This window comes from Suricata suricatta, chromosome 2 (assembly GCF_006229205.1).
Source record: "Suricata suricatta isolate VVHF042 chromosome 2, meerkat_22Aug2017_6uvM2_HiC, whole genome shotgun sequence".
NCBI classification, from domain to species: Eukaryota; Metazoa; Chordata; class Mammalia; order Carnivora; family Herpestidae; genus Suricata; species Suricata suricatta.
Genome location: NC_043701.1, coordinates 130,123,869 through 130,147,503, shown reverse-complemented (window position 1 = coordinate 130,147,503; position 23,635 = coordinate 130,123,869). Strand labels below are relative to the sequence as shown.

Sequence of the window (23,635 nt, the reverse complement as noted above, 5' to 3'; positions counted from 1 at the left end):
AGTGTATGAAGGTGTTTACTTCCTTGCTTCTGCTTTAGTATTGGGTATTATCAAACTTTAGAAATTCCCCTTCTCTGAGAGGTGAACAATTTATCTTCCTTTGATTAAGTTTTATAGTGATAAGGTTATACTCCTATGTGTATTGGCTATGTATATTTCTGAGAGTAGCCATATTCTCGGCCCAATTTTCTAATGGATTGTTCATCTTTTTCTTATTGATTTGTCTGCACTTTTTGTAAGTTAGGGAAGTTGGTCTTTTCTATTATGGGAATTGTTAAATTGTTCTCCCTTTACATTATTACCTGATTTTGCTTTTGTATTTTTTGTGCTGCACAAATGTGCTTAATATTTATATACTCCTGTTTATTAATTTTCTCTATGGCTTCTGGGTTATTTGATTATATGTAATTTATTTTGTCATAAGGAGGGACGGTTATAGCTTTATCATTTATCATTTCTCCAAATATTAGCCAGTGGTCCCAATATGATTTTTGTTAATTCTTGGGGGAGAAAACCCCAATGAACATTAAAAATATACCCTATAGGAGCGTCTGGGTGTTCAGTTGGTTAAGTATCCATCTCTTGATTTTGGCTTGGGTCATGATCTCATGGTTCTTGGGTTTGAGCCCCACATTGGGCTCTGCACTGATGGTGCAGAGCCTGCTTGGGATGCTCTCCCTCATCCCTCTCTCTCTCTCTCTGCCCACACCCTGTTCCTCTCTCCCTCAAAATAAACATATAAACCTGTGCTAGGTTTGAAGGTTAATTTTAGGGAAAGAATGGAAATAGATAAATGACATTTCAACTTTTCTCAAAACACCTTTTCATCTTTTATTTATTTGTTTTACAAAGTTTTTGTGTGGACACATTTTCTTTTTCTTTTTAATGTTTATTTATTTATTTTGAGAGAGAGCAAGAGCATGAACAGGGGAGGAGTAGAGAGGGAAGGAGAGAGACTCCCAGGCAGGCTCTGTTCTATCAACGCAGAGTGCCATACAGGAATCAACCTCATGAACCATGAAATCATGACCTGAACGGAAATCAAAAGGCAGATGCTTAACCAACTGAGCCACCCAGGTGTCTCCTGCTCATCTTTTACGCCCCCAAAAGGCTGCTAATATATTTTAAAGTAAGTAATGAAAACTTTCCTAAATAATATACAACTTAAAAAAGAAAATATTTATGAAAATTATTTTAAAACCTAAGAATTATTGAAGTAGAATTCCCAAATTAAAAAAGTATTATGTATGGTCAGATATAAGGCAAAGTTGTCATCCTTTAGAAAAAAAGGTAGATTGCCTTATACTTATAAACTTACAATATATTTTTTCATAATATATGATTTAAAACATGTAGATTAAAGTAAATTTTAAAAATAAATATTGTGAGGGGCACCTGGATGGCTCAGTTGGTTGGGCGTCTGACTCTGGATTTCGGCTCAGGTCATGATCCCAGGGTCATGGGTTGGAGTCCCTCTTTGGGACGTAAGATTCTCTCTCATTCCCTCTACTGCTCCCTCGCTCTCTCTCTCTCTCTCTCTCCCTCTCTTTTTCTCAGGAAAAAAAAGTTAAATATTATGAGGTCATTTGATCATCTTCAGTATTATATGTAGGCATTTGACTATCTACATATAATATATACACTATATTCTTATGTTATATAGATATTATATGGATCCAAATTTATTTGTTTGTTTGTTTGGATTGTCTTTCAGTGAAATTACCATTGACTTTCATTCAGGCCTATGTGGTATGTTCTTGCCATTTTTCTATTTTTGATCACGGCTTTAGTGTGGATATAGCAGTGTAATACTTTACTCTTACAAGAGGTCTGAAGTAAGGAGCAGGGTTTGGCATTATTTACCTTCCACTATGATTCCTGTAAGAAAGAAATCTTTCCAAAGATACAAATATTAGACCTACCTATCAGAATGGATAGTGGCTGAAACACCCGAGAGAGAACACCCAGTGATGGCAGTGCTCATTTCATTCTTGCCAACCCCACAGCACAGCGTTAGCTTCCCAGGACGGTAAACTGGCTAGGTACATAGCCACAGCAGGGTGTGTAACAAACCAAACCAAGCCCAAATCAAACCAACTGAAGAAGAGGTTCTTGAATACGGCCCTCTGAATGGTCATCTCTGCTAAGTCAGTAGATAGCTGTGTGATGTTTGGCATTTTGCAGTTTTTACTGGCTTGCTTTTCATTGCTCCTTTTAAAATTCTTTTAAAGTTTATTTATTTAGTTAGTTAGAGAGAGAGAACAGGATAGGGTTAGAAAGAGGGGGAGAGAGAGAATCCCAAGCAGGCTCTGCAGTTTCAGTGTAGAGCCAGATGTGGGGCTCGTGAACCCTGAGATCATGACCTGAGCCATAGTCGGATACTTAACCAACTGAGCCACCCAGGTGCTCCTCATTGCTCCTTTTTAAAATTAAAAGTATTACATATGTTCATCTTAGCAAACGTAGATGAAAAAAAATGTAAACCATCTGTGACCCCACTATCTAACTGATCTATTTTGATGGATATACTTTTTCACATTTTATAAATATATGTAACATGTATATATTTATAAAACTGGCATTGTACCATATATATTTTAAATTTTATATTTTTTAATTTTAAAATTGAGATATTTTACCTAGTAACATGTACAGTCTTTGTGCTCAATGAATTTTTATGTACTGGTTTGTACCCTTTTTTTTCACCAAACAAGGGAGTGTGGACACTTCCCAGGCTTTACCTATGTTTCCACCTCATTTTATAAATTTTTTCAAGATTTTATTTACTTTTATTTTTAATTTTTTATTTTGTTTACTTTGAGAGAGAGAGAGAGACAGAGTGCAAATGGAAGAAGGACAGAGAGAGAGAGGGAGACACAGAATCCAAAGCAGGCTTCCAGTTCTGAGGTATCAGTGCAGAGCCTGATGCGGGGCTCGAACCCACAAGCCATGAAATCATGACCTAAGCCCAAGTCAGATGCTCAACCGACTGAGCCACCCAAGTGCCCCTCAAGATTGTGTTTTTAAGCAATCTTTGCACACAATATGGAGCTTGAAGGTCACAACCCAGAAATCAAGAGTTGCACGCTCTGCTAACTGTGCCAGCCAGGTGCTCCTGTTTAACATCATTTTAAATGACCGGGGTGCCTGGGTGGCTCAGTCAATTAAGCATCTGACTTCAGCTCAGGTCATGATCTCATGGTTTGTGGGTTCAAGCCCCATGATGGTCTCTGTGCTGACAGCTCAGAGCCTGGAGCCTGCTTCAGATTCTGTGTCTCCATCTCTCTCTCTCTCTGCCCCTCCCCTCCTTGCTCTCTCTCTCTCAAAAATAAATAAATATTTTAAAAAATAAAAAAAGAAGTTCCTCTTTAAGACTGAATAGAATTCCATTGTATGTATATACAACATTATATTTATTCCTATGTCAAACACTTGGGTTGCTTCTACTTTTGGCTATTGTGAATAATGGTGCTGTGAATGTGGATATACAAATAACCTGTTAAAGTCCTTGCTTTCATTTTCTTTCTTTCTTTTTTCAAGTAGGCTTCATGCCCAGCACAAAGCCCTATCCTGGGTTTGAAAACATGTCCCTGAGAGATCAAGACCTGAGCTGAGACCAAGAGTCGGATACTTAACTAACTGAGTCGCCCAGGCTCTTCCACCTTGCTTCCAGGTTTTTAGGCATATATGCAGTAGTAGAATTGCTACATCATAGGGTAACTTTATGTTTGATTTTTTTGAGGTGTCGCCACCCTATTTTCTATAGCAGCAACTTCACATCATTTTAAGGCCATTTGCCAGTTCTGGTCTGTAGTTCTTGTCTGCATTTTGTGATACTGAAGAAGGCCTCAAAATACCCTAGGCAATGTGAAGTTTCCACAACAAAAATAATCATGATTTATTTATTTATTTATTTATTTATTTATTTATTTATTTAAGAGAGAGTGCAAGCAGGAGAGGAGGAAGGAGGAGAAAGACAGAGACTCTTTTTATTTTATTTTTAAATATTTATTTATTTTGAGAGAGACAGAGACAGAGAGAGAGAGAAGCAGAGAGAGACAGAGAGAGAATCCTAAGAAGGCCCTGAGCTGTCCATGCAGAGGGGGATGCAGGGCTTGATCTCATTTCCTAAACCAAAATCAAGAGTCAGCTGTTTAACTCAATGAGCCCCCAGGCACCTGAAAGAGAAAGAATCTAAAGCAGACTCCACACTCAGCACCAAGTCTGACAAGGGTTTGATTTCACAACCCTGGGATCATGACCTGAGCCTAAATCAAGAGTCAGATGCTCAACCGACAGCCACCCAGGCAACACTATACTTTATTTTAAAATTTTATACAGAAATTTTAGTAAGAGGGGATATATAATGAAGGAATTATAAAAATGGTGCTTCACTGCTTTCTTTCATTTCCAAAATAAACCTTAAAAAATATGTGTATAGGTGAGCTTGGTGAAAATGTTTCTTTTTTCAAGGTGGTTATGTTTAAAGGATTAAGGTGGTTAAATGTTATATCCCTGACCACTGCCCTTCTTCTGTAAATTCTAGACTGATCTGCATATCCTAGGATCACAGTGAGCTGAAACACAGACTCCCTGTGCTCACCCCAGAGCAGATACCTCCTGAGCCTGGAGAGCCATTTCAGGAACAATAGCACAGTGAATCAAACATGGTCATCATACAGTTCTCCTTCTCACTGTCCTGTTTTATTTCCTTCACAGTGTAAATCACTATTAATATTTTTAATGTTTATTTAGTTTTGAGAGAGTGAGAGACATAGTGTGAGCAGGAGTGGGGCAGAGAGAGAGGGAGACACAGGATCTGACGCAGGCTCCAGGCTCTGAGCTGTCAGCACAGAGCCTGACCTGGGGCTCAAACCTATGAACCGTGAGATCACTCCTGAGCTGAAGTTGGATGCTTAACCGACTGAGCCACTCAGGCACCCCATAAGTCACTACTTTATTTTATTAAAAAAAATTTTTTTTTTGTTTTATTTATTTTTGATACTGAGAGAGACAGAGCATGAGAGGGGGAGGGGCAGAGAGAGAAGGAGGCACAGAACTGTAAGCAGGCTCCAGGCTCTGAGCTAGCTGTCAGCACAGAGCCTGACGCGGGGCTCGAACCCACGACCGTGAGATCCGACCTGAGCCGAAGTCGGAGGCTTAACCGACTGAGCCACCCAGGCGCCCCTGTAAGTCACTACTTTAATTGATCTTGTTTGTTTGCATGTTTCTTGCCTGTCTCCCTCCATCAGAATGTAACCTCCTTGAGAACTAAGATTTATTTATTTATTTATTTACCTTTTCTTAAAAGTCTGCTGGGCATAAAATAGGTTCTCAATAAATATTGTTTAATGAATACATGATCAAATAATTGATATTTGCTCTCCTAGTCTATTTCCTTGTATTCTTAAACTATTTGAAAAATTATGGGGACACCTGGGTGGCTGAGTCAGTTAAGCATCCAGCTTCGGCTCAGGTCATGATCTCACAGTTTAAGGGTTTGAGCCCCGCGTCGGGCTCTGTGCTGACAGCTAGCTCAGAGCCTGGAGCCTGCTTCCAGATTCTGTATCTCCCTCTCTCTCTGAGCCTCCCCTGCTTGTACTGTCTCTCTCTGTCTCTCAAAAATAAATAAAAAACATTAAAAAAAACTAAAAAAAGAAAATGTATGAAATTTTCTAAACACTCAGAAAAATGCCCACTACTCAGATTTAACACATTCTAAGATTTTTATTATATTGCTTCAAAGTTTCTTCTATTTCTTCATAAAAAGGAGAAAGATAAAAATATACAGGTAAAGGAGTAATAGCTAACTTGGGGAGTAAGTAAAAAGGGACAGTCTTTGTCAACCTATAAAAGGAATGGCTCATGTGCATTACTTACATTAACTGAAACTACAGATCCCAGGAAGCACTGCAACAGTTAGACACGTAGTCTGTTCTTTTCTCTTCTGCCAACAGCCAATGAAAGGTAGAGTTTATAAAAGTCTAGGATGACATCTGTTGTGTGGACTGGAGCCAGCCTTAAATCTAGTTATTGCTGTTTGGAACGTGCTCCTGCAAACCAGATTTTAAAAGGATTTTCCTGTTAATTCACAGCTTATTCTGTCTCTTGTTTTACAGGAAGAAAAGCTGACTTAGTCATTGAAATGGATACAATACTAAGTTACAGGTCAGAAGATACTGAAGATTACTACGTGTTACTGGGATGTGATGAACTGTCTTCGGTAAGACAGTGGATAATGCTGTTCTTTTTCACAACAGGTTTTCAAGTTTTTATTTAAGGTTTTAACTTTAACTTTTAGTCACATTGCCTAAAAACCTAATCTTATATTATTTTAAAGCATGTTTGGCTTAGAGAAAGAAAGTTAAGGATTTAAATCTTGGGTCTTTACTGGAGTAGTGTCCTTCTGTGATTTTATAGATGTTTCTGGTTGAATATGTGTATTCGGTCACAAGTCCATAGACTCTATTTCAAATATACTAAAGATATATATTTGAAATTTTATTGTAATGCTGTTGGCAGTGTTTCACAGAACACATAAGCTATATCTTTATTTTGGTAATTTATTCTATAATTGATATTAAATGTAATTTTCTAATAATTAGTGATTTTAAAATATTTTATTAAGATATGTACTTTCATATGAGCAGTTAAATTATATAAACCAAGAAACGTCTTTTATGTTAACATTTTAACTTAAAAATTACTCAAAAGGGTGGCTTCTGAAACAAAACATGTAAAAACTCTATAATTGTTCACTTGATCTACACTGAAATAATGTTTTTAAGGGGCCACACAGACAATGATGAAGGCTGTAAAACTTTTAAAATTATGGAAAACTCACTTATAATTCTACCTCCCAGGGATAACACCATTAATGTTTAGTATATTAAACTTCAGTCTTTTTCCTACAAATATTTTTAGAGAGATTTTGGGGAAGATTTTATATATTTACTTGTTGATTCCTGCTTTCTGCCCACTAACATTATAACAAGGATTTATCCATGCCACCAAACACTCTTCATACATATTTTAATGTTGTATATTTCATTTTATTATTGTATCACAATTGATTATTTTCTTCCTGTTAAAAATTTCATTAATTCCTAGTTTTCCAATATTTTGAATACTTTGAAGACAAATATGAAGTATATTTCAATTATATTATTGAATATATGATCTTATATTTTATATAATAGTTACTAATATGTTTTATTTTATTACTAAAACATAGCTATTAACATTAAAATATTTTAAGGCAAAATATTTTTCTATTCTCCTTGTTTCATAAAGCTGGAGTTTAGTTATAAAACATGCTTAATAATTTTTGGAAAATAGAATGTGACCTTGGACATAAAGGATTAAATCTCTGTCTTCATCACACTGAGGAAGGAAGTCAGCTGAAGTATCTTGTAGCTAAACACACACACACACACACACACACACACACACACACACACACACACACATACACACCAGGATATAATACTCTTTTAGTTGCATATTTCCCTTTAGGGTAAAATGTTATTCTTATTTATTTTGGTGGTGATTTACTTAGAGCAATTGAGAAAGCTTATTACCATTTTTACTATTTGTATTCTAAATTAAGCTATTGCCAAATAATTTTTGAAGGAAATTTTTAAAATGAAAGAAACATCATTTAACTTGATAAGCTTCACGACTTGGATTTTACAAAAATATTGTCATGCTAAGTTATAAGGTAAAAGTTGTTCTATCCCCATAATCGATCTCTAGACCTGATTAGTCAGTCTTGTATAGTTATGTGATTGTTTCCTTGGTCTCTGAAAAAGGAGAAGGAGCATTAGTTTTGAATAGAGTAAAAAAATTAATATCATTTATAATGTTTATAACAGTTTTCTTTCATTATAGTCAACACTTTCTTACCAGTTATAGTCCTATTTCTCTGTGTGTGCTGTGGCATATATGAAAAGGAGAATAAAAGCATTGTCTTGCCGTTCCTTCATTACTGATTCTGTCCACGCTATAGCGTGTTTAAATGTCATTTATTTAAAATGAAATGATCTGTCAGAATTTTTTTCAATTCTTCTTATATGAATCTTCCCTTATTTTCATATATATCTTTCCCATTTAAAATATTTTAATTCCATTTTTGCATGTTTATTTATTTTTATTTTATTTTTAATTTTTTTCCATTTTTAAATTTATTTTTGAAAGACAGAGAGAGACAGCACAAGCAGGGGAGGGTCAGAGCGAGAGGGAGACACAGAATCCAAAGCAGGCTCCAGGCTGTGAGCTGTCAGCACAGAGCCCTACATGGGGCTTGAACCCACCAACCATGAGATCATGACCTGAACCGAAGCCAGACACCGAACTGACTGAGTCACCCAGGTGCCCCTTTTTGCATATTTAGTGTGACATTTCTTTTACTTGATTTGTATTGGGTGGATTTGTTTTACTTCAAATATTCCTTGATTTGATGCTTTAAAAACATTGACCAGAAATGTTCATACTCAAAAGCATTTAGGGGTACCTAGCTGGCTTAGTTGGTAGAGCAGAAGACAACTCTTGGTTTCAGGACCATGAGTTCAAGCCCCACATTGGGCATGGACCCAACTTTAAAAGAAGAAAAAAGCAATTTAGCAGTTATAATTTCAAAGCAACTTAAAATGTTGATTCTATTTATAACAACTGAGTTGAGCCTCACACAAAATTCTTTTGCTTTAGTATATAGTTTTTACTATTTATTTATCTATTTTGAAAGAGGGAGAGAGAAAGCAGGGTAGGGCAGGGCAGAGACAGGGAGAGAGTCTCAAGTAGGCTCTGACTTGTCAGCACAAAGCCTAACCCAGGGCTTGATCTCACCAACCTCAAGAATATGACCTGAACTGAAATTGAGAGATGGCCCCTTAATCAACTGAGACAACCAGGTGCCTCAGTTTTTACAGCTTAAAGCTTGTGTTGAAAAGTAAGGAAATGATATATATAAACCATGGGAGGATTTCTGCTCTGTTGAGTAGAAAACAACATATCCTCATTTCAAACATATTTATTGCATATTGATTCCAAGTTAATCAGCTTTTTCACCCTATATCACATTTTACACAAAGGCAAATTATGAAATCTCCTAAAATCCTTATGAGTGTATACACCACAAACTAGCATGTATATCAAATAAGATATACATCCTCCTTGATGTGTATTTTACTTGATTTTTTGATAATTGGTCACCATTTCAGTAGTAATTTTAAGAAGGCATCCTGGTTTCAAGATTTCTCAGTCTTGTAAATTGAGCATAAACTTGATAAACAGAGACATCAATTTTTTTTTCTAGTTCCCTTTCTTATTGACTTCAGACGACCTGGGTTTAAATCTTACCATTTACTAGCTGTATGACCTTGGAGAAATAACTTATTTTTTTCCTATGCCTTTGTTTCCTAATCTGCAAATGGGGGTAATAATTACAGTACCCACCTCATAGAGTTGTTGTAGGGATTAAATGAGACATGCTAAACAAAGTGCTTAGAATAGTGCCTGGCATATAATAAGTTGTGGGTGTGGGTGTGGAGGTTGTGGCCTCACAGTAATACTGGACACTTGGAACTTTGTAAATTTAGACAATTCTATAATTGACATTATTTTTTAAAATATTAAAAAATTTAAAAATGTTTATTTAATTTTGTTTTTTTAATGAAGAAACTTTATTTTTTTTTAAAATTTTAAATGTTTTATTTATTTTTGAGACAGAGAGAGACAGAGCATGAGTGGGGGATGGGCAGAGAGAGAGGGAGACACAGTATCCGAAGCAGGCTTGTTCCCTTAGTTTCCTTCACAATGACAATTTCTCGTACCTTCCTTGTCTTTCATGATCTGGACACATTGAAAAGTAATGGTCAGTTATTTTGTAGAATGTCCCTCACTTTTGGTTTGTCTCAGGTTTTCTCCTGATTAGACTGAGGTTATGTGTTTTTGGAAAGAATACTGCTGAAGTGATACTGTACATTTTCCAGCATGTCATATGATGGGTATAGGAAGTCGATATGTCCTAATTATCTAAACACATAGTTAAGGTGGGGTTTTTCGGTTTTATTCTGCAGGTTTTTCCACTGTATGGTTACCATTTTCCCTTTGGTAATTAACAAATATTTTTGGCGAAGATTCTTTGATGCTATAGTGTTCCACCTCAGACTCTCACCCACTGATTTTAGCATCCTTTGGTGGATCTTGCTTGTAACAGTTACTGCTGTGGTGTTTTCTTAATGGTGACTTTCTGTTTTCCTTATTCATTTTACATTCATTGCTTGGAACTTTTCTGTACAGAAAAGTTATCCTTTATCCCACATTTGTTTATTTATTCAACTATTTTTGTCACTATGGATTAATAGTTACTGTATTTTATGGATTATAACACAATACTACCATTATATATTTTGTGGCACATTATTTCTATAGCTCATGTTTTAATTATTACTTGATTAGAATGATGTAGGATGATCTCATTGAATTTATTCCAGGGATATTGCTAAAATTTAGAGTTTTATATAAGGGAAAAATCCAGTTTCACACTAAGTGAATTGTAATAATGGATACTAATTAACCCACTTATTAAAATGAGTCTTCTTTTTTCTACAGCATATAAATATCCATTATTAGAATCAGTTCATTCTTTTAATGAATAAATTATAATTTTCAGAAAGCTTCTATTATGTTACAGTCATGTTATTTAAAGAATATCTGTCAGTCTAGGGGCGCCTGGGTGGCTCAGTCGATTAAGTGTCTGGCTTCGGCTCAGGTCATGATCTCACAGTTCGTGGGTTCGAGCCCCGCATCGGGCTCTGTGCTGACGGCTCAGAGCCTGGAGCCTGCTTTGGATTCTGTGTCTCCCTTGCTCTCTGTCCTTCCCCCACTCGTGCTCTGCCTCTCTCTGTCTCTCAAAAATAAATAAATGTTGGGGCGCCTGGGTGGCTCAGTCGGTTAAGCCTCCGACTTCGGCTCAGGTCAGATCTCACGTCCGTGGGTTCGAGCCCCGCATCAGGCTCTGTGCTGACAGCTAGCTCAGAGCCTGGAGCCTGCTTCTAGTTCTGTGTCTCCTTCTCTCTCTGCCCCTCCACCTCTCATGCTCAGTCTCTATCAAAAATAAATAAAACATTTAAAAAAATAAATAAATGTAAAAAATTGAAAAAAAAAAAGAATATCTGTCAGTCTATAATCAAGTATTTATTCAACACTTGGCATTGAACCAGTACTAGAAGTGATGGGGGTGTGAGAACGTATCTAAAAAACTTGGCATCCAGCTGAGGAGCCAAAGCTATACAAAGGAAATAATTAGAGAAAAAATAAGGACTGTGCTATGTGGTACTATTTGTAAGTGCAACAGGAATTACAGGAAGACTATCTGAAAAGATTTCAGAGAAGAGATGAGGCTTGAAATGATCATACTAGGTCAAAATTTAGACAATGGAGGGAGAGACAGAAGGCATTTGTGTGGCCAGGGAAAGCTGGAGAAGATTCATCCAAGTGGGAATCAGATTAGTGTCTATTGCACACTAGAGTATTTGCTGATATGGATCAAAATATTGTGCTAATAGGCTGTGGAAAAGATAAGTTTTTAAGTTTTAAAGTTTAATTTCTATATAAAAAATATAAAATATATTTTTTATTTTTAAAAAATTTTTATTTATTTTTGAGAGAGAGACAAAGTGTGGTAGGGAAGGGGCAGAGAGAGAGAGAGAGAGAGACAGAGAGACAGAGAGAGACACAGAATCCAAAGCAGGTTCCAGGCTCTGAGCTGTCAGCACAGAGCCTGATGTGGGGCTTGAACTCATGAACTGTGAGCTGGAATCGATGCTCAACTGACTGAGCCACTGGGTGCTTCATAAAAACTTATTTATTTTCAATAAAGAGATGTGGAGTAAAAAGAGAACATGGAGAAAAATATTAGTGTAGATGCTTAATATCTGGGAATATGACATGTCGATGTATGCTCATATCCTATATTTTTGTGTTATGTAAATGTATGCACATATGTGTAAATATTTATAATGTGCATTTCCATATGTGTATGGAATCAGACTGCCTGAGCTCAAATACTGGCTCTGCCATTTACTAGCCATATGGCCTTAGGAAAATTACTTAACTTTTCTGTGTATTGATTTCCTAATCTATAAAATGGGAATAATAACAGTACCTACCTCACACAGTTGTTGTGGGAATTAAATGAGATGCTATATGCCAAGCACAGTGCTTAGAACAGTGCTTGGCATATAGTAAGTCTCAATAAATGTTAGCTAGTATATTGTTATTATATATGTGTATATGTATATTACATAATCCCTTTTAAGGTAAAACCTTAGGTTTATGCTGCATATAATGCTTTGTACTTTACATTTCTTCATAGAACTATATTATATAATTTTTCTCAGATTATTAATAGTCTTCTATAAGATTATTTTTTAAAGTTTATTTCTTTTTTGAAAGAGAGAGAGAGCATTAGCAGGAAAGGGGTAGAGAGAGGGGGATAGAGAGAATCCCATGGAGGCTCTGAGCCATCAACATAGAGCCTGATGTGGGGCTCAATCTCACCCACTATGGGATCATGACCTGAGCTGAGAACAAGAGTCAGATGCTTAACCAGTTGAGACACCCAGGCATCCCTACAAGATGATTTTTTAAAGACTGCATAATATCTCAGCCTAAGCAATATTTCAATTAACTTTAATATCTTACTACTGGACACATAAGCTTTTGCTTAAAATTTATAACATTTTATTCATTGAACCTTATTATAACTAAATAATTTTCCCACCTCTGACTATCTCTTTAGACAAATTGCTGTAATTGGAATTGTTATATTAAAGAGTAAAAAAATTATATCTATATCTATATATACATATCTATATGTGTATATCTATATACACATATATATTTATATATACATATGTATCTCCAATTCTATTTCTCTTTGATATGTAGATAGATAGATAGATAGATATCTGTATATATCTATTTCCAGGAAATTTGCATCCTCACCAAGAGAGTATGAGAATATTCATTTCTTTGCAGCCTTGATGATACTGGTCATTATCATGCCTTAGATGTTTTGATTTATTTGATTATGAGTCAAGCTGAACATTTGTTTGTATGTTTATTGGCTAACATAATAGGCAGTTTTCCAGACCTTTGAACATTGGATCAGGAAAACAGGATTCAGTTAACCTTGACGTGGAGAGCCTCATTTGTCCATGGACTACACCTGGCATAAGCATATGGTGGGGGATGCCAAGAGATAAATGGAATATTCCCAAGACAAACTGACCTGCTTACCAGTTAGTTTACCCAGAACCAGCCTTCCTAAGAGATTTGTGATAAATTCGTGACACTGAAACTATTAAAAGTAATGAAAGACAGATATGGACTATTCTTAATTTTTTTAAAATATGAAATTGGCAAAGTAAAGAAAATATAAAGAAGAAACTAACAATCACATATATTAGCATTATTGAGAATGAACCATTTTGGTACGTTTGCTTCCATGGGCTTATGCTACAATGTTTCTTAATGGGATAGGAATAAAAAAATAAAACAAAAAAACACTACAAATTTTCTACCTTTGATAGACATGTATATAATTTCATCCATTTAGCTTATTAAAGTCCACATACATATATAAATATGTGTATAAGTGTGTAAAAAATGTATCTTGAAGGGAGTAACCTGTTATCCTGGGGTAATAAGGGATAAAGGAACTTTTACTTTTTGTTCCATATTGATATAAATATTTTCAGAGAGATTATGAAATTCATAAATAGCCTAATTAAAAAATGCTTACGACTACTATAGAATATTTAGAAATTTTAATATTTTAAAATTTAAAAACAAGTCTCAGTCTCAATTTTCTTTCTTATATAAACAGCATATGGTGACTGGTGGTTAAAGGGATCACCCAGGAAGAAGAAACACAGTTAATCACAGTTTTGAACAGAAAGTATATCTATTCCTGTTATTCCACTGGATTCCCAGTAGATGCTTAACAAAGAAAAGAATAGTTATTAGTCTGGGCATTTAATGCATATGCCTGGCTTTATTGTTATTATTTTTTAAAGATTTTATTTTTAAGTAATCTCTGCAACCCAAAGGTGGGGCTTGAACTCACAACTCTGACATTAAGAGTCACATGTTCTTCCAACTGAGCCATGGCTCTATAAAAGTGAAGAAATGTTTTTCAAGAATTGATTAAGGATGACATGGAGCTGATAAATTTATGTTTTTTCCATGAGTCTTCTGACAATATTAGGCTGAGCTGCTTGAGAATTTGTTTCTCAAACAAGAGGTCATTTGCTGTCCTTAGTTAGTGAATAGTAAATATGCAACTTGGTAGTAGGTCCCTAAGAATTCTGCCATTGGTTATGATTATTGAATTTGAGGGGCCCCTGGGTGGCTCATTTGGCAGAGTGTCTGACTTTGGCTTAGGTCATGATCTCACAGCCGTGAGTTCAAGCCCCACCTCAGGTTGGCTACTGTCAGCGCAGAGCCTGCTTCTGATCTTCTGTCCCCTCTCTGCTGCCCCTTCCTGGCTCATTCTCTCTCTATCAAAAATAAATGAATATTTAAAGAAAAGATTATTGTATTTGAAGTCCAACTTCTTAGTTAAAAAAAATTTGGCTTTTTTAGTAACTAGCTAAATGATTTCAGACAAGTTACCTAATCACTGACATATAGTTTTAGCTATTATTATTGAGTTCTTACTATAATTAGACTTTGTGTTAAATGCTCTATTTCTATCATTCATGTAATGTGAAGATAAGGAAACTAGGCACATGGAAGTTACATAACTTGCCTAAAGTCTCCGGCAGAACGGGGGTTTAAAACAAAGCAATTGGGGGCACCTGGCTGGCTCAGTCAGTAGAGCATGTGACTCTTGATCTCAGGGTCATGAGTTTGAGCCCCACATTGGGTGTGGAGCCTACTTAAAATAAAAATTTTAAAAACAATATAGAAAAACAAACAAAATAAAACGATGGTATTGTGGAGCCACATAACCACTGTTGTCTCCTGCTGCTGTCATTGGAATTACAATGAACAAAGACAAGTCTTGATTATGCATGATAATACGGTTAGATGGCTGAGTGAAATCAAATCAAAAGGCCTCTCCAACTTCGTACTAGTTTGGGCTGAAGGTTCTCTTCCCAGTCAACGTCTCCAACCACACTGTTAATTGGTAACAAAATTAACAGGTTTGAATTATGTTCTTTTAATTGTGATATTCTTAATAAAAAAAGAGAAGGGCAAAAGAGGGAATTTTAAAATGGATTAATTTATAAACTAGACAGTCCTCCTTGAATAATGAATGATGGCTAAGCATCTTTTGAAGAACTAAGATGAGTGAACACATCTTCTATGTATTAGAATAAACCCATCTGACCATTTGTAATGTTTAAACATCTTGAGCTCACAGGTGTCTTGGCCATCATCTAAATGGAGTAGCAAGTTAAATTGTTATCACTATTTGGACAGCAGTTTTTATCGAATGCTTTCTGAATTTCATTATCGAGACAATTGTTTCTTAGAGTAAAACATCAAAATACAAATGCAAGGATCACAGTAAAACGTTGGGTTGATCATGGCTGTTTTGGAAAGGAATAATGCCCAACTTCTTCCTCTATGCCATTTAAGTTGGAATCCTTATTTTTAACATCAGTTTTTGTTTTAGGTTGAACAAATCCTGGCAGAATTTAAAGCCAGAGCCTTGGAATGTCACCCCGACAAACATCCTGAAAACTCCAAAGCTGGTAAATATTTAATAATGCCTGTTTCCCATGAAAATGAATAGCATCTAAATCTAAAAAGCTATTGAATAGTAACCTAATTTTCTTTCATATATCAGGCTCAAACTTACTCTTTAATTCAATGACAAAGAATGTTTTTGCACTATTGGATGGTAGGAGGAGAGGGAATGGTGTAGGGTCTCTTCTCCAATAGTAGTTATTTCTCATCCATTTTTCTTCCTGCTGTGACATGCTGCTTCCTGGTTTAAAGTTTGTTCACTTTATGCTTTATTTCACCAGCTCTTGAGTGTTAACATGACTTAAGTATATTTGTAACCAGGTGATTGTCTAGATGAGAACTTGACGTATTTTTTTTATTTTGGGGAAATGAATATGTCTCTATATAATATGTGGTAATATGTTCATACTTTTGGTTTTTTTCTTTACCATAATTTAAATTCCATTATCATAAATTTTGATATAAATGTTTATGTATATCTTGGCTTAAAATAATACAGACAGGGGCACCTGGGTGGTTCAGTCAGCTAAGCACCCAACTCTTGGTTTAGGCTCAGGTCAAGATCTCATGGTTTGTGGGTTTGAACCCTGCAGCAGGATCACTGCAGTCAGCCCATCAGTGCAGAGCCTGCTTCAGATCCTCTGTCCCTCTCTCGCTGCCCCTCCCCTGCTTGTGCTTTCCCAATAAATAAATAAATAAATAAATATTTAAAAAAATACAAACATACCATTTTATCTCGCTTTAACCTATCTCCCTCTGCTCCTCTTTTATCTCACTCTTTCCATTTAGAGCCAAACTTCCTGAAAAAGAAGTCCACAGTTGATATCTCTACTTTCCATTGGCAATTTTCAATTTATCCCAGGCTGACTTTTTTTTTTTAATCTTTTTTGGAAATGGCTCTTGTAATAGTCATCAAAGACTTCTTGGCTGCCAAATCCAACATTTATTTTTCAGTTCTTATCTTCCCCTGAATTTGCATCAGAAATTGGCACCGTTGACCAGGCCTCCTTGAAACATTTTTTCTCTTAAGTACCAAGGTACACACTCATGCTTTTCCTTCAACTTCTTGGGCTTCTTTTTCTTTCTGTTCTTTCTTTAATGTTTATTTATTTTTTAGAGAGAAAGGCAGAGTGTAAGCAGGGGAAGGCAGAGAGAGAGGCACAGAATCTGAAGCAGGCTCCAGGCTTTGAGGTGTCAGCATAGAGCCTATGGCAGGGCTTGAACTCATGAGCTGTGAGGTCATGACCTGAGCAGGGGTCCAATGCTTAAACAACTGAGCCACCTAGGCACCCCTTGGACTTCTCTTTCTATGTCTGTTGTGACTCCTTTTCTGCCCTAAATTTCCCTCCTAAACTCTTATTTCTGGGCTTAATCCTCACTTTCTCTCTAGAGTCTTTTTTAAAATTTTTTTAAAAAATGTTTTATTTATTTTTGAGACAGAGAGAGACAGAGCATGAGCAGGGAGGGGCAAAGAGAGGGAGACACAGAATCTGAAGCAGGTTCCAGGTTTTGAGCTGTCAGTACAGAGCCTGACATGGGGCTTGAACCCACGAATGTGAGATCATGACCTGAGCCGAAGACAGAGGACCAACTGACTGAGCCACCCAGGCGCCCCTGGAGTCATTTTTAAAACAATGTTATTTGTTTTTGAGAAAGGGGAGAGAGAGAGAGAGAGAGAGAGAGAGAGAGAGAGAGAGAGCAAGAGCAAGAGAGAGCAAGCTCAAGCAGGGGAGGGGCAGAGAGAGAGAGAGAGAGGGAGACAGAATCTGAAGTAGACTCCAGGCTCTGAGGTGTCAGCACAGAGCCCAAAGTGAAGCTTGAACTTGTGAACTGTGAGATCATGACCTGAGTCAAAGTGGGATGCCTAATTAACTGAGCCACCCAGGCACTCCAATTTCTTTCTGGAGTCTGTGCAAGTCTGTGGCTTCAGTGATCAGCTCTTTGTTGATGGCTCCCAAATCTATCCTTAACTCAGTTCTCATTCCTATCTTTGGACTCTAGTTTTGACTGCTTTTTAGAAATCTGCATTTGGAGACATTTCAAAGTCACCCTGTCAGAAACTGAACTCATTGTTTTCCTCTCACCCTCTCTCAAATCTTACTCATCTTTCTATGTTTCCCTGTCTTAATAAATGGCAACACCATCCATTTAGTTGGTCAAGCAGAAACTTGTCGCCTTGCTCTCCCTTATGTCTACATCTGGTCAATTACCAGATGTTGGTGGTTTACTTTCCACATGTCTCTCCTGGAGGTCTTTCTCCCTATATCTTCAAAGCCTCTAGAGTAGATGAGTCACCATCATTTCATGCCTGGATCCCTTTAATTGCTTCATACTGCAGAGAGTGGATTTCTTAATTATGGAAAAAATAAAATATTTAATATGTACAAAAAGGTATCAGCATACTATAGCAAATACCCATGTATGTACACCTAGCTTGAAACTTCAGAAATGTAGGGACGCCTGGGTGGCTCAGTCAGTTGAGCACCCAACTTTGCTCAGGTCATGATCTCGCAATTTGTGGGTTTCAGCCCCAACTTGGTCTCCATGCTGACAGCTCAGAACCTGGAGCCTGCTTCAGATTCTGTCTCCCTCTTTCTCTGCCCTCCCCAGCTCATGCTCTGTCTCTCTCAAAAATGAAAATAAATGTAAAAAAATTTGAAAAAAACTTAAGCAAAGTAGTCTTTTGTGTATTTATTTCTACCTTGGTTTTATCCTCAGGGTAGGTAGTATTATTTTAAATTAGATGATTATGTTTACTATAGATGCATATAGGTTTGGGTGTAGTATATGATTTTTCTATAAGGAAAATATTATGGATAAGACCTGTCTTAATCCACATTGCACAAATGGTAAAACCCAAACTCTTCTTCATTAAAACATTTTCCCTTTATCTTTTAAAAAGCTTTTATTTATTTACTTTGAGAGAGAGAAAGTGTGAGCAGAGGAGGGGCAGAGAGAAAATGAGAATCCAAAGCAGGCTCCATACTGCTAGTGTGGAGCCTGATGCAGGGACTCGAACTCACAGACCATGAGATCATAACCTGAGCCAAAGTTGGACACTCACCTGAGTGGCTTAACTGACTGAACCACCCAGGAGCCCCAATTTTCTCTTTTCTTTTCTTTTTCTTTTTAAAACTTTTTAATGTTTTATTTATTTTTGAGACAGAGAGAGACACAGCATGAGCAGGGAGGGGCAGAGAGAGAGGGAGACACAGAATCGGAAGCAGGCTCCAGGCTCTGAGCTAGCTGTCAGAGCCCAATACGGGGCTCAAACCCAGGAACGTGAGATCATGACCTGAGCCGAAGTAGGAGGCTCAACCGACTGAGCCACCCAGGTGCCCCCAATTTTCTCTTTTCTTAAAGTTCTTTATTAATTTTCTCTAGAAATCATTGATCCTTTTGATTTGTATAAACAGGTCATTTTCCAATGTATCAAGTCATTTTTTGTTATACTTTTTAAAAATTAAAAAACTATTTTATTATTTATTTATTTTTGAGAGAGAGAGAGAGAGAGAGAGAGAGAGAGAGAGAAAGAGAGCAAGTGAGCACAAGAATGGGAGAGGGCAAAGAGAGAGAGAAAGACAATCCCAAGCAGGCTCCAAACTCAGCATGAAGCCCCACCCGGCCCTGAGATCATGACCTGAGCTGAAATCAAGAGTCAGGTGCTCAACCAACTGAGCCACCCAGGTGCCCCATTTTTTGTTATATGATTTTTACCTTTTTTATTAAGGTACAGTCTGTTTAAGACAATGTGAACAAACCATAAGTATAAACTTGAGAAAGTTTTGTCTACATATTACCAGCTTAACCACTGCTCCGATGGATGTAGAGCATTTCTGGCACCCCAGGAGTCACTTTTTACATTTTAATCAAAGTTGGTATCCTTTCCCATTTTTGGATCTCTATTTCCTTCATTAGTTTTGCCTAGTTTTGAATTTCATGTAAATGGAATCATACAGTATACACTCTTTTGCTTTACATTGTGTCTGTGATAGTTGCCCATTCTGTACATGCAGCAGTAGTTCATTCTTTGTCATTTCTGGGCCTTTAACTACAAGTCCCTTCATGTTGTGCTTCCTGACTCCTTTGTATCTCTCCATTTTCATTTTCTCTCCACCACTTTGCCTACAGCCCCATGTTTTAGCCACAGAGAACTACCTTGATTCCTCAATATACCCTATTTTCTTTTTTTTTTTTTAATAGTTTATTGTCAGATTGGTTTCCATACAACACCCAGTGGTCTTCCCCACAAGTGCCTTCCTCCATCACCACCACCTCTTTTTCCCCCCATTCCCTTCCCCTTCAACCCTCAGTTCCTTTTCAGTATTCAATAGTCTCTCAAGTGTTGCGTCCCTCTCTCTCCCCAACTCTCTTTCCCTCTTCCCCTCCCCCTGGTCCTCCATTAGGTTTCTCCTGTTCTCCTGTTAGACCTATGAGTGCAAACATATGGTATCTGTACTTCTCCGCCTGACTTATTTCGCTTAGCATGACACCCTCAAGGTCCATCCACTTTCCTACAAATGGCCCCATTTCATTCTTTCTCATGGCCAAGTAGTACTCCATTGTATATGTACCACATTTTCTTGATCTACTCATAGGTGATGGACATGGCTCTTTCCATGTTTTGGCTATTGTTGACATTGCTGCTATGAACATTGGGGTACATGTGCTCCTATGCATCAGCACTTCTGTATCCCTTGGGTAAATCCCTAGCAGTGCTATTGCTGGGTCATAGGGGAGTTGTATGGATAGTTTTTTGAGGAACCTCCACACTGTTTTCCAGAGCGGCTGCACCAGTTTACATTCCCACCAACAGTGTAGGAGAGTGCCCGTCTCTCCACACCCTCGCCAGCATCTATAGTCTCTTGATTTGTTCATTTTAGCCACTCTGACTGAATATGCCCTATCTTCTACTCTTCAGAACTTTATGCCTGTTTCTTCCTCTGTCTGGCTCTCTCTGGGGCCTGCACACCTCTCTGCCTTGCTTTGATTGGTTAGGTCATGCTCCTGTGTGAGGTTTCGGCTTAGTCAGGATTTCCTCTGGGAGGTCATGTGGGTCCCACTACCCAGAGCACACTACATGTCAGGCAGCAAGCTGTATATCACACCACCTCCTTGTTGCCTATTTGCTTATTAGTCATCCTGAAAGCTCAGTGAGGCAGGCCTCCTACTATCTTGTTCACAGTAACATGCCCCATGCCTCGCATAGCACCTACCTTGGAGGACACTTACTTAGGGCAAATCATTTATTGAATGAGTGAATAAATAAATGTCAAGAACATTTCTTTGGGAGACATATTAATTGCCTCTTTGAACTGGAGTTACTATTAAGATAGATGTCCTAATAACCTAAAAGTATAAAAAACTGATAAACACTTAAAAACAACTACCACCTAAGGTTATTCTTTAACTAGGTTCTTTTCCAATAAAGCGTGGATTTGAGTTGTTTCTCTGGAGCCGGCAAACAAATTCTATTTGGGATACATGATGAATCACTGTGCAGTCACTGCCATTTCTGGTTACCATAGTGATGGAAATTTTCACGTATGGGCTACCTCAAGGCTTCTTGTTCAGAGAAACACTGAACTGGAAATATTGTTTAAAATGAAATGTACACAGACATCAATATCTTCTCCTGTAGGGCTTGTAGTTGATAGATGATCCTATCTTTGGGTAGAAATTGTTTTCAAATCTGTTTAAGCATCCATTTACTCAATTTAAATTAATATGACTTTCTGAAAATTTAAGTGGTTCTTTTTTTTTAATTTTTTTAATGCTTTTATTTATTTTTGATACAGAAGAGACAGAGCATGAGAGGGGGAGGGTCAGAGAAAGAGGGAGACACAGAATCTGAAACAGGCTCCAGGCTCTGAGCTAGCTGTCAGCACAGAGCCTGACGCGGGGCTTGAACCCACGAATGTGAGATCTGACCTGAGCCGAAGTCAGAGGCTTAACCGACTGCGCCACCCAGGCGCCCCTTAAGTGGTTCTTTATACACTTCAAGAAGGATTAAGAGTACTGATAAAAATATTATAAAAGGTTAAACAAAAATTCATCCAGATGTTGAATTTTAGTTTGACAGAAATTCAGGATGCATTCAGTGGATTTTGAAACATATTTCATTAAGGTGAAAGCTCATAGAGCAACCGCCTGTAGAAGACATTATACTTGTATATGTACCTTTTTTGTTCATTAAGTGTAGTCTCAATCATTTCCATTACTAATTACTAATTTGTTAGCATGATGGAGTAGTAGATAGGGAGCACAATCGTGTCTGTCTGGATTGCTCCTTGCTCCCACTTATGAGCTAGTAGACCTTGGGCAATCTCTTTGAGCTACAGTGTTCTAATAGGAAAAAGAGGTACTAATTAATAATATACTGCTTCATGCATCTGATGTGGAGACTAACATTCCTGAGCATGCAGGAATAGCTTAGTGAATGATGGCAATTATGACTCATTGAACTTCTTTTTCTTTTTTTTTTAAATGCAGGATTCCAAGATAAAAATTTAATAAAATAATTTTCTTTTTTTGTAAGTAAACAGTACATCTTTCTCCTTTTCATTTTTTAAAAAATTCTAAATCAAAGGCTTTTGGGGCTCCTGGGTGGCTCAGTTGGTTGGGCGTCTGACTTCAGCTCGGATCTTGATCTAGCGGTCTGTGAGTTCAAGCCCTGTGTCTGAGCCATGTGAGGCTCTGCGCTGGCAGCTCAGAGCCTGGAGGCTGCTTCAGATTCTGTCTTCCTCTCCCTCTGCACCCCTCCCCCCACTCTGTCTCTCTCTCTCTCTCCCAAAAATAAAATAAAACTTAAAAAAAATTAGATAGAAGGCTTTTAGGTTTTCAGAAATCCCTTCTCCTCTCCAGGTGTGGGTGACGTAGGCAGGACCAGCTGTGCCTGCCTGAGCTTGTGTCACTGAGCTCAAGAGCTCCTGGCTGGTGCTCATGCCGGTCCTGTGTGTACACGTGACAGTAACTGTTTCGGGCCAATGCTTTATTAACTTCTCTCTGACCCTGAAGAAGGGGATTTCAGACTGAGTTAAAGATCTGTGAAATGGCATTTTTGTTATTGATTTGTAGGCTTCAGAAACATTGGGTTTTTGAAGGAGAGCTCTTTGTCCTTGCTAACTGATATCTTTCCATATCTCCGTGCTTTCCTACTTTAAAAACTCTTTATTGCTTTTTTCTCTTTGAATAAAATAACACACAGTAATAAATAATGTTGAAAGTGAAAGTCTGCTCTTATCTCTCCTTGGCAGAGAAAAACTATTAACAGTGGTGTATTTTCCTCCAGATTTTTTCAAGGTATGCTCAGATATCATATTTTTATTATTATTTTTGAAGTAATTGTAAGTGGCCTACATTTAAAATGTGGCTATAATAATAAAAATTCTATTGTGAAATATGAATTTAAAAGAACTTCTGTATTTTCAGAGCAGACCTAGGAGTTAAATCAGAATGTCTTTCAAAGGTCCCAGGATCATTTGCTCACGTAAGCTTATAAAATGAGATCTCTCTTCCCAGAACTGGTAAATGTTTATCTTGTGTGATTCATTTGATTAGGTATATATTAAAGGACAAATATAAACTGAAACTCATTTTTATTAAATGTGGTGGAGAGGATGGAACAAGGAAAGGCCGCCTATCAGGAAAGATAAAGTCTCTTTAGCTTTCTGCTTATTAATTGTTGTCAAGGCATTGATATCAGAATAATCCCAAGCAGGCTTCTTTCATTCTGGAGACTCTGTAAAACAGGTTAACAGTAATGTCCAAAGAAAAAGTGACTCATAGATAAACATGTAACTGACATGTGCATCTGTGGTGATGATTTCATAAGCCTTTTATTTGTGTTGGAAAAAGTGACATCTTATTTGTA

General features: G+C 37.2%; 1 protein-coding gene across 1 annotated transcript in view; it reads left to right on the top strand.

Annotated features, from left to right (window-relative positions):
- Positions 1-5,993: 5,993 nt before the first annotated feature.
- The window catches only part of DNAJC12 (DnaJ heat shock protein family (Hsp40) member C12), a 40,232-nt gene continuing 22,590 nt past the window's right edge, over positions 5,994-23,635 (top strand). The window contains exons 1-2 of the mRNA XM_029915368.1: positions 5,994-6,223; positions 15,689-15,767. Coding sequence (XP_029771228.1) covers positions 6,146-6,223; positions 15,689-15,767 — 157 coding nt within the window. The 5' untranslated portion in view covers positions 5,994-6,145. The remainder of the gene's footprint in view (positions 6,224-15,688; positions 15,768-23,635) is intronic.